Source organism: Lampris incognitus, chromosome 8, assembly GCF_029633865.1.
Source record: "Lampris incognitus isolate fLamInc1 chromosome 8, fLamInc1.hap2, whole genome shotgun sequence".
Taxonomy (NCBI): Eukaryota; Metazoa; Chordata; class Actinopteri; order Lampriformes; family Lampridae; genus Lampris; species Lampris incognitus.
This window is the reverse complement of record NC_079218.1, coordinates 14,028,098-14,039,635: the sequence shown is the minus strand read 5'-3', so window position 1 is coordinate 14,039,635 and position 11,538 is coordinate 14,028,098. Positions and strand designations below refer to the sequence as shown.

Here is an 11,538-nt window from a genome sequence, read left to right as displayed (position 1 = left end):
ATCTGTGGTTGGTTAGCAGTGCTAGTCTGAAACTCATCTGTGTCAGTGGTTACAGGGTTAGTCAGTTTCAGAACCAGCTGGCTGAGGGGACTCTTTCTTAGCTCTTGGATTTGAAATGCTTTAAATTGCAATGTGTCGTGGGGACTTGATTTAAGGTGCAGCCAGAATTTAAGTGATCTTTTTTGGATATTTATTATCAACGGGAAACAGCCTAATTCTGCCCTGCATGCATTTGTTGGCGTTTTCCTTTGTACGTTTAGCAATTTTTGAGTGAAGTATTCTGTTCTTTTGTCGCCAAGTTTTACTCCGCACTTATTTTCCAAATATATAGATTTGATTATGTCAAACACTTTACTCCCTATCCCACATTGGATAATTTTATAGAATAACCCATCATGCCAGATAGAATCAAATGATTTCTTAAAATCAATGGAGCATGCAAATATTTTTCCTTTAATTTTTTGGTGAACATGTTGATTAATTAGGGTGTGTAGGGTATACATGTGATCTGTAGTGTGGTGATTTGGTAGAAAGCCAATCTTACTCTTGCTCAAGACACTGTGTTTGGTAAGGAGGGCCTGTATTTGGGCATTAATAATACAGCAGAAGACCTTCCCCAGGTTACTGCTCACACAGATGCCTCATTGGTTAGTGGGGTCAAATTTATCTCCACTCTTGTATATTGGGGGTATAAGCCCCTATTCCAGGTGTCAGGAAAGCAGCCAGCTTGAAGAACCAGGTTAAACAGTTTAAGCAGGGCCTTCTGCAGCTCAAGAGAACTGTGTTTGAACATTTCAGTCCTGATGCTGTCAGGGCCACAGGGTTTTTGTTGTTGTTTTTTTGGTTTGAGACTTTGAAGAACTAACAGGTCGACTTTGGAGTTGATCTGTTAGTTCTTCAAGTGAAATTTGGTAGTCAGTTGGGTTCTGATTGTTTTTTTATAGTTGATTCCTGTATTTCCAGCTTTTCTTTGATATGTTTTTGTTCATATGAGGTCTTCTGGCAGTATTTCTTTGTATAGGTTTTAAAATTTTTTTCCAAAAGTCTCCATTTTTAATGGCTAGTTCCTGGGATTGTTTAGAATTCAGATTGTTCCATTTTTCCCGGAAATAATTTTAATTTAAAGACTCTTCAATGTCTCGGAGAGTTTTGTTGAAGTGATCTTGCTTTTTCTGTTTTAAAATTTGTTTATATTCTTTGAGTATCTCACAGTACTTTTGTCTTAATTCAGTTCTGTGTGGTTGATGGTGTTTTTGATTAGATATTTGTCGTAGTTTCTTTCTTGCATTTCTGCAGTCTCCATCAAACCATTTCTCTTTTTGAGGTCTCCGATTCCATCCATTGTCGACTTCTCCCTGGTTAGCCTTGATAGCTGACCTATTAAATGTCTCATTAATTTGTTCAACTGCCAGGTTTACATCATCTGAGTTTGGCTAGAATGGTGTTAGAAGAAATTCGTTAATGAGGTTAGTGATCTCTGTAGAACTAGTTGCCTTATTAAATTCAGCCACACTGTTTGGAGCCCATTTGTATGTTGGAATCCAATGAATGGAATCCATTGAATCCAATGTTTATTATTTTATTTCAGTTCAGTAGTTGATAGGATGCCGAGAGAGGAGGTGTGGTATTACTATATGAGGAAGTCAGGAGTGGCAGAGAAGTATGTAGAAGTGGTGCAGGATATGTATGAGGGAAGTGGGACGGTGTGCGGTTAGAATGACAGATGGGTTCAAGGTGGAGGCGGGATTACATCAAGGATCGGCTCTGAGCCCTTTCTTGTTTGCAATGGTGATGGACAGGTTGACGGACGAGATCAGGCAGGAGTCTCCGTGGACTACGAAGTTTGCGAAGACATTGCGATCTGTAGCGAGAGTATGGCGCAGGTTGAGGCAGGCCCGGCTCCAGGGGGCGCTGTAGTGAAGCTTAGCCTATTGTAATAAAAGAAATAGACAGGAGGTTCCGTGTGAGGAACGGTGAACTGATCAAAGCTATATCAGCACTTGACCCATATCTACTACGACTACTTCCGGCTGCTCCCGTTAGGGGTCGTCACAGCGGATCATCCGTTTCCATCTCTTCCTGTCCTCTGCACCTTCCTCTGTCACACCAGCCACCTGCAAGTCTTCCCTCAACACATCCATAAACCTCCTCTTTGGCCTTCCTCTTCTCCTCTTCCCTGGCAGCTCCATATTCAGCATCCCTCTTCCAAAATACCCAGCATCTCTCCTCCACACATGTCCAAGCTATCCCAATCTTGCCTCTCTTGCTTTGTCTCCAAACCGTCCAACCTGAGCTGTCCCTCTAATATAATCATTCCCAATCCTGTCCTTCGTCACTCCCAATGAAAATTTTAGCATCCTCAACCCTGCCAGCTCCAGCTCCACCTCCTGTCGCTTTGTCAGTTCCACCGTCTCCAAACCATACAACATAGCTGGTCTCGCAACCATCTTGTAAACCTTCCCTTTAACTCTTGCTGGTACCCTTTTATCGCAAATCACTCCTGACACTCTTCTCCACCCACTCCACCCAGGCTGCACTCTCTTCTTCACCTCTCTTCTGCACTCCCCGTTACTTTGGACAGTTGACCCCAAGTATTTAAACTCATATGCCATCGTCACCTCTACTCCTTGCATCCTCACCATTCCACTGTCCTCCCTCTCGTTCACGCATAGGTATTCCATCTTGCTCCTACTGACTTTCATTCCTCTTCTCTCCAGTGCATACCTCCACCTCTCCTGGCTCTCCTCGGCCTGCACCCTACTCTTGCTACAGATCACAATGTCATCCACAAACATCATCATCCATGGAGACTCCTCCTCCTGTCCGTCAACCTGTCCATCACCATTGCAAACAAGAAAGGGCTCAGAGCCGATCCTTGATGTAATCCCACCTCCACCTTGAACCCATCTGTCATTCCAACTGCACACCTCACCACTGTCACACTTCCCTCATATATATCCTGCACCACTCCTACATACTTCTCTGCAACTCCCGACTTCCTCATGCGATTCCACACCTCCTCTCTCGGCACCCTGTCATATGCTTTCTCTAAATCCACAGACACAATGTAACCCGTTTTCATTATTTCTCCTTCGATTCTGAGAAATCAAGCTTGTTTTGGTCGGTCTGAATAGCGGAAGGCTACGTTAGCAGGGTGGTAGATATGGGAAAGGAGTGGAACATCAAATGCCTGCTAAGAGACATGGGACCAACACAGAACTATTTAAATACTTAAACGAAACAGGTACGTATCCAGACTATAACTTCTCTGTAAAGTCATGACGTTACACACTTCAGTACAGTAGGTGGCGGCATAACCCTTTAACATTGGTTTCTAATCTGCCAGTCAAATCAAGGAAGAAGAACGAGCAGCGCTGACAGAGAAACAACCATGGCTGAGGCGGAGAGCGGCGAAACAACTTCTCCCGGAATTTTGCAGGAAATCTTCACGTCTCCGCTGAATTTGACTTTAATCGGCCTCTGCGTGTATCTCATGTACAAGATCTTCCGCGGAGACAGGCCGGTAGAAGTTGTGGAGGCTGAGAAACCTTTGCCCAAGATGAAAAAGAAAGATTTTTTTTTAGCCGAGCTGAAGTCATACGATGGGGTTCAAAATCCACGGATCCTCATGGCTGTTAATGGGAAAGTGTTCGACGTGACCCGAGGGAAGAAATTCTACGGACCAGGTGACGCGGCACGATCTGTTTTGATATATAATGTGTTGTTATTGTTATCCACTTTCTCATACGATCCCAGTCCTGACACACTTCGTAGCGTTTTACCAGACAGAGACACCCTCCGAGATAATTAACGGAGCGGTTGTTGTTTGTGGCAGTTTAATCGATCACGTTATCGATCATTTGCAGTTTGATCCAAACTTTTTTTTGTTGTTGATCGCGAGCTCTGAGGTTTTCCGTGCAGCACCACACCCCCTTCCCCCGTCTGCACAGCCTCACTCCCGACTCGTCACATATGGACGCTTGTTGAGGACGAGCTCTTCGTCACTGGTCAACGCGCTAGGTGCCCCTTTAACGTCGACTTTCAACGTGGAGGGTAGTTGTAGTTACAAAAAAACAAAAAACAAACAAAACAAAAAACATTCGAGACTATCCCGACAGTTTATATATATATATATATATATATATATATATATATATATATATATATAAGTACAGAGTCTAAAACTATCTTTTATCTGCGTGCATTCATCAACATGCTCTCACGTAAATACGTGAAATGACCACGACCTGTTATGTGGTTGTGGCACGTAATGTGTTGTGTTAAAATGACGTGCCGACACCAGGGACGATTTGTTGTTTTTTTTGCTCTCTAAAAACACCGATTTGTGTGTGTGATATAACTCATTTTGACGTAACGACGTTAGGGTTAGGGTTGTTTTTGGTGCCTGTGAGCGATCTCAGTCCCTCCACGTTGGCGTCAAGGGGGTACCCAGCGCGCTGACCAGGCACGGAGAGGTGGACTCCAGCAAGGCGTCCGTCTGTGGCGAGTCGGGAGTGAGATCGTGCTCACGCATCAGACACGCGCGTTGTGAGCGTGTGTTCACTTGCGACGTTAACTTTTCACCGCGCGACCTCTTACCGAGTTGATCTCGCGCGTCACGCTGAATTGTTTTTTTAGTATTACTGATTTATATCTTCTCATTGTAATGTTTCGAAATGGATTTAAATAAAGTTTTGTTAAACAAAACAAAAACCCTGTGAGCGACAACGCGCAGCCTAATAAGGCCTCATGTCTGCTCAACGTAAAATACGGATGCGGACAGAGCCTTCTGTCTGTCTGCACTGTGCGCCCATTGCGTTCGTATCTGTGGACGTTTTCGAAAAGATTCACGGATGCGGACGAAATGGAGCAGTACCACCGGAAACTGTGCGGGGGGGGGGGGCAGCGCAGCCAATAAATAATTCGAGCGAGGCCAACCAGCGAGACACCGCGAAGACGCCAAAAGATGGCGGAACTCGTTGAGGAGAGTTTGTGCGAGTTGGTAAGAAACGTTAAACATGTCCGTGATGTTATCTCGACCGGGCACAGGGACAAACAACCACCTCCTCCGCTGTCACCGCCATTGCAGACGGCAGAAACTTTCGGCACTGAACTGCCCTCTAGTGGATGTATTGCGTAACATCCACGCCAATGTAAAGCACGCGCGGAAGTATGTGGACAATAATGCTACGTCGTTTGAAATGGACGTATTTGTTTTCGTACGTATAGAGAGCATAATCTGCCTTTCTTTCAATTAATCAAGTTTCGGTAACACTTTAGTATGGGGAACATAAAAAAAACTTAATTACTAGTGAATTAGTAATGATCAAGATGTCACTTTAGTATGGGGAACATACTATGCTAAGTAACAAAAACTTAATTTAGATTAATTTAACACTATGAACACTTGTAGTTTTGTGTTTTGTTATGTAAGAACAGACCATATTCATTAAGTGTTAGTAAGGGAGAATAACTCTTCTTGTGGTACTACCACCTTATAAAGGCCATACTAAGCAAAGCGTATTGAGATGGTACTACTAATAAGCAATAATTCTGAGGTTATAGAGGGAAAACTCATAGTTAATGGCTCACTGGTTGTATAATAAGGCCATGCAGAATAAGGCATTAATGAGTACGTAATAATGACCAATTAAGAGCCAATATGTTGCTAATTTGCATGCTAATAAGCACCTAATTAATGGTGACTACGTTCCCCATACTAAAGTGTTACCCAAGTTTCATTTATGGATCTAATTTTCTACATTAAAACGCAATGCACTTTACATGAAGTAGAAAAGCACAAAAAGAAGTCATGACATAATTAATTACATTAAAAGATACATGACGTGAAAAAAGAGAAGAAAATATTAAAAGAGTAATTAATATCACAGATAGCACCCATAATGCATCAGCAGCAGATTAAGTGGTGAAAGCACCATTTAATAATATTAATAATAATAATACATTTTATTTGTGGGCACCTTTCAGAGCACTCAAGGACACCGTACAGAACACAGTATAAAAACAAGCAGCAGAGAGATGTGTTTTAATGAAAGTGGCTGTTGAAGTGGCTGCACTCAGTTCCAGTTAGAAACCAAACTGGGACCTTGCATTGCTGGCGGCAGCCTAAGTACTGAATGTTCCCACTTAACCGTCACAGTTTGTTGATCATTTTTTACTTTGGTTTACAAAGTGACGTGTAAAGGTCAGCTAAGTTGGAATATGCAAAGCAAGGCCAGTGTTGAGCCATGACACTGGGTACCGCGTTGTTAATGAGGAATCAAGTAAGAGATAGTTGTGAGTGAAGATGGCACCGTACTATGGCGACTCACTTTGCTTCTTTTTTTGGAGGGGGGGGTGTCCTTGTGTCCTTTGCCCTTGTGTCCTATGTGTTAAGGCAGACAGCTAGAGCACAAGAATTTAATTTGTATTCCAGTACACGTGATAATAAAGTCGAACTTGAACTTTTTTAAACCTATTCTCATTTGACCCGGTGCTTAAATTTCTGCTGTCTGTATCGAACAAAAGAGATTGATTCAGTGATTCAGTGATACACTAAACAGAAAGGAGACAAACCATGAAACAACTAACAGAACTGTCCACAGAACTAACTGCTTCATAGAAAGGAGGGAGAGTTTGCTTCAGTAATGAACGAGCCAGTTTGAGCCACAGTTTGCAGTTTCACCTGGAGGCGGTAGATTATGAGTCCTACCCCCAACCTCAGTCCATGTGCCACCAAAGTCTGCCTTGAGTCTGGATCCACTCTGACGTGTTAAAGTCAATAGACTCCTTTCATAAAACCGGAAAGACAGAAGTGAATGTCCTAAGGAGAAATAAACAGATCCGTTATGTAACATGTACAGTTAGGTAAACATGTTAGGAGCTTTTTGGCAAACTGACTCTGTCACTGTTACCAAAGCAGCCCTGATGTTATTTGTATTATTATTAATATTGATATTATAGTCTTATTAAATTTTGATGATCAAGGAGAGAAATTATTTTTATCTGTCTGCTGTCTTTTTATTATTAAGTTGCTTAAAGTGCATTGCGCTGTGTTTTTGTGTAATACGTGTTATGTTAAAGTAGTTTGATTATTTAATTGATTGATTGATGAAACAATAACCTTAACTCACCCAGCGCCTCAACCGCTGTTTATTCAGTGGGTTTAGAGGTTAAAGTTGTCCAAAGTTCACTGAGAAAAACTCTTTTACCTTCACAATGACCTGTCTGACATGACTTGTCTGATAAATTAAGTTAATTTATTAAGTCTTCATTAGTGTACCGAACTTGTAAAAACTGTACTATCCAAAGCGTTTTTGAATTGCTGTTCTGTAGTATATTTTTATCCCTAACTTTTATTCCTCTGGGGTTTTTTTCCATCCTTCATAAATACTGTGTTTGTATTTTTAAAACTCAAGCGATCCTGTTGTTCAACAAAGTAGTCATTTGCAGCTGATTTTACATGATCCCGATTCAGGTTCAAGTTTATTGGCCACGTAGGTTTGCACACACATGGAATTTGACTCCAGTTTCATGGCTCTCTCCAACACAACAGATTTAAGATATATACACAAGGTTCGACGATATACAGGCGAGGTGATAAGGTGCAAAGGTGCAGAGAGTATATCAGTTGTTATATATGTTGTTTCAGAGGGTCCCTATGGAGTGTTTGCAGGCAGAGACGCCTCCAGAGGCCTGGCCACCTTCTGTCTAGAGAAGGATGCCCTGAAAGACGAACACGATGACCTCTCGGACCTCAACGCCATGCAGCAGGAGAGCCTGATGGAGTGGGAGACCCAGTTCACCCGTAAGTTCAAACACAACGCCCGCGTCGACACACTGTACAAAACTCAAGTTTGGCTTTGCTAGGAACTTGGTCACTGTGTGTGTGTGTGTGTGTGTGTGTGTGTGTGTGTGTGTGTGTGTGTGTGTGTGTGTGTGTGTGTGTGTGTGTGTGTGTGTGTGTGTGTGTGTGTGTGTGTGTGTGTGTGTGTGTGTGTGTGTGTGTTCGTTCAACTTTATTGTCATATGTATTTAGAATACATATCCTGGAATATGTATTCCTAGGAAAGTCTACTATAGGGTGCTGGAAAGGAGGCTCTGACGGACTGCCGAACCTCAGATCCAGGAGGAACAATGACCAGCCAGTCTACATGTGTTTTGTGGACATGGAGAAGGGTTACGAGCGTGTACTCCGGGGTACTCTGTGGGGGGTACTGCGGGAGTATGGGGTACTGGGGCAGTTGCTACAAGCCATCTGGTCCTTGTATAACCAAAGTGAAAGCTGTGTCCACATTCTTGGCACAAAGTCAAACACGTTTTCAGCGGGTGTCAGACTCCACCAAGGTTGTCCCTTGTCTCCAGTTCTATTTGTGATATTCATGGACTGGATCTCAACGCACAGCCAAGTGAGGAGTGTGTCCGTTTTGGGAATTGCAGAATTGCATCTCTGCTCTTCGCAGATGATGTGGTTTTGTTGGCCTCATCAGAACGTGACCTCCAGCACGCACTGGGGCGGTTTGCAGCTGAGTGTGAAATGGCCGGGATGAGAGTCAGCACCTCCAAGTCTGAGGCCATGGTTTTCTACCGGGAAATGGTGGATTGCTCCCTCTGAGTTGGGGATGAGTTGTTGCCTCAAGTGAAGGAGTTCAAGTATCTCGAGGTTTTGTTCATGAGTGAGGGTAGGGTGGAGCGGGAGATTGACAGGTAGATTGGTGCAGCATCAGCAGTAATGCGGACGTTGTACCGGGCTGTTGTGGTGAAAAGGGAGCAGAACCAGAAGGCAAAGCTCTCAATTTACCAGTCAGTCTTTGTTCCAACACTCACCTATGGTCATGAGCTTTGGGTAGTGACCAAAAGGGTGAGATTGCAGTTACAAGCAGCTGAAATGAGTTTCCTCTGTAGGGTGTCTGGGCTCAGCCTTAGAGATAGTGAGGAGCTCGGGCATCCGGAGGGAGCTCGGAGTAGAGTCGCTGTTCCTTTGTGTCGAAAGGAGCCAGTTTAGGTGGTTCGGGCATATGATTAGGATGCCTCCTGGGCACCTTCCTTTGGAGGTTTTCCGGGGCACGTCCAACTGGTAGGAGACCACGGGGTAGACTCAGAACTCGCTGGAGGGACTACATGTCCAATCTGGCATGGGAACGCCTTGGGATCCCCAGGAGGAGCTAGAGGACATTGCTGGGGAGAGGGACGTCTGGAGTGCCCTACTTAGCTTGCTGCCACCGTGACCCTACCCCAGAGAAGTGGCTGATGATGAGATGAGTTGAGATGGTTTAATTAATAAAGTTTTAATATCGATCACACCTCATCTACAGGGCCTAAACACTTGAACAGTCACAAGTTAAGGAAAAAGTTCTAACATGATTTGGAGGATTAATTTCGCCTTTCAGTGGCCAAAAAATGACAGTTGGGCAAGTGGGGTGTAACAATCCATGGATATGGATCAGTGTATTGATTCATTGATTAACAATCCAAGATAATCGATGCAAAGTGAAAAAAAATCGATCCATATCATTTTTAAGATACGCCTAGGCCCTAGGATGTGAAAATGTTAAAGCTCAATATCTCTTAAACCACTGAGCACACAGGTAGAACCTTGTAAACCAAAGGTGGGGATGCATAGATGTGCATGGTTCATGTTCATAATTGAAAGGTCATCAAGGGATCTTTAAGTTAACTGACAAAAAACATTTGCACTTAAACATGAGAAATGGGGCACTTTATAGTAAACAACAGGATGTCTATTTGTAATAAAAAGAATAGATTGTTTTTCATTTAAATGTCTGGAAGAGTTCAGTGATGAAATTGTCAAATCATATTTTAGTTTCTTTTTGTGAGTTGATATAAAAGTAGCTGATTGTGTTAAATGGGCATATGATATCGTCTCATATTGTTCGCAGGCCCCTGAATTGAATTGAGTCAAAATTGTATCATGGCAGACTTTGTGATATCAGCAAATATCGCATCGTTGTCCAAAGAATCAATATAATATCATATCGGGATGAAACTTGTGATTTACACCGCTAGTGTGCAATCTGGCATCAAACAGGCCAAGGAAGATTGAGTTTTACAAAATTTAAGAAGCATCCGAACATTTTTGCTGTCATTGCCTCTTGTGTGTTATTTTACTTTATGTTCTTTCTTCCTTTGCCCTTCAGAAAAGTACGACTATGTTGGCAAACTGCTTAAACCAGTAGAGGAACCCACAGAGTACACGGACGACGAAGAGGTGAAGGACAAGAAGACTGATTAGAGGCACCGAGTCTGAGCAGTGAACGGGGGAAATCATCCAGATGCCTTAAATCACCCTGAATAATGTGACATTCGCTATCTTGTGGGGGCAGAAGAGGGAAAAAAGAGCATTTCAGGGTAAATGCTTCCAATGGTATTTTTGGACCATCCATTGCAGGCTCCCATCCATCTCAGAATATCAACGGGTAAAATCTGTCAGATTCAATGCTAACATTTTAGGCACTGTATCATATCATAAAGCTGCACAGGCCAGTGATTTTCAAAGTCTGGTTCGGGACCTGAAGTTGGGTTTTAGGGTGACTGATAGTAAGTTAATGGATCTACATATTATTCCTTAGACATTGACATCTTATACAAAAGTGTTTTGCTTTACTGTTTCAAAAAAGTCGTTGAAATACTGACTGTTAATGTTCATTATATAGGCTGACTAAAATACTGTAGACTTGGTTTGCTGCCCCAAAAGGTGAAAGACTGATGTACATGTACCAAATGACCGATATCATACAGTTGACCACAGTCAACTGGACGTGGCTCCAGCAGATTCCAGGAACAACATCTGAGGTCTCTGTCCAAAAGAGTGTGGTCCTAGGAACAGCTAAGATACTGCTCAGAACCCTCAAACTCCCAGGCCTCTGGTAGAGGACCCGAGCTTGAGGAAGACACACACCACCCGAAAAAGGGTGAGAGGGAAATTATATATATCTGAAATCCTGTTCAGAGTGCATGATTTAGAATAAGCAAACAAAGCAGAAGAGTTTTGTTCATTTTGCCCCTTTCAGACAGGTGTACAGATGTTATTAACATTCCAATTTGTCAAATATATTTACTGACTGTTGATTTGATTTGTTCTGGCCCAATAATGGTCTATCTGTTGAACTTAAGTGTGTTCATGTGGTCCACAGATCTCGCTGAACTCTGTTGGAGATCGAAACTCAACATTGACAATTCAGTTTGCATCATCAAGCTGTTGCACTCAGTCCTTACGGTCCTGTAAGATTACTGTTGTTTTAGCCAAGACTGTCTTGCTTTTTCAGATTTAGCAAAGAAGAAACTTACTCAATAGTTGGCTGCATTCATTCACGTTGTGATGACTATTATCTGTTGACAAAAAGGTGTCAAGACATCGAGTCTTCACGACTTTCCCAGTTTCTCACAGTTTTGAATTGTTTGTCATACCTGCTGTTTCACTAACAGAAAGGAACACAAAGTGAGAGAAAACTATTTGGAAAAATAAAGACATAAAACCAAGGCAAATTATCGTCTGATGGCTAATATGTGATATCAAAA

At 42.7% G+C, this 11,538-nt stretch overlaps 1 protein-coding gene across 1 annotated transcript; it reads left to right on the top strand.

Annotated features, from left to right (window-relative positions):
- Positions 1–3,375: 3,375 nt before the first annotated feature.
- Positions 3,376–11,505, top strand: pgrmc1 (progesterone receptor membrane component 1). Its single transcript, XM_056284614.1, has 3 exons — positions 3,376–3,686; positions 7,652–7,807; positions 10,158–11,505. Exons 1-3 carry the CDS (start codon positions 3,392–3,394, stop codon positions 10,250–10,252), a joined length of 546 nt encoding a protein of 181 aa, XP_056140589.1. The 5' UTR covers positions 3,376–3,391; the 3' UTR covers positions 10,253–11,505.
- The last annotated feature ends 33 nt before the right edge of the window (positions 11,506–11,538 follow it).

What these genes read in the sequence shown, in the direction of transcription:
- pgrmc1 (XM_056284614.1), top strand. Translation starts at nt 3,392, where the DNA reads ATGGCTGAGGCGGAGAGCGGCGAAACAACTTCTCCCGGAATTTTGCAG. An exon ending in GAAGAAATTCTACGGACCAG is followed by an intron (nt 3,687 to 7,651) that starts GTGACGCGGCAC and finishes ATGTTGTTTCAG; the next exon opens with AGGGTCCCTATGGAGTGTTT. An exon ending in GTGGGAGACCCAGTTCACCC is followed by an intron (nt 7,808 to 10,157) that starts GTAAGTTCAAAC and finishes TTTGCCCTTCAG; the next exon opens with AAAAGTACGACTATGTTGGC.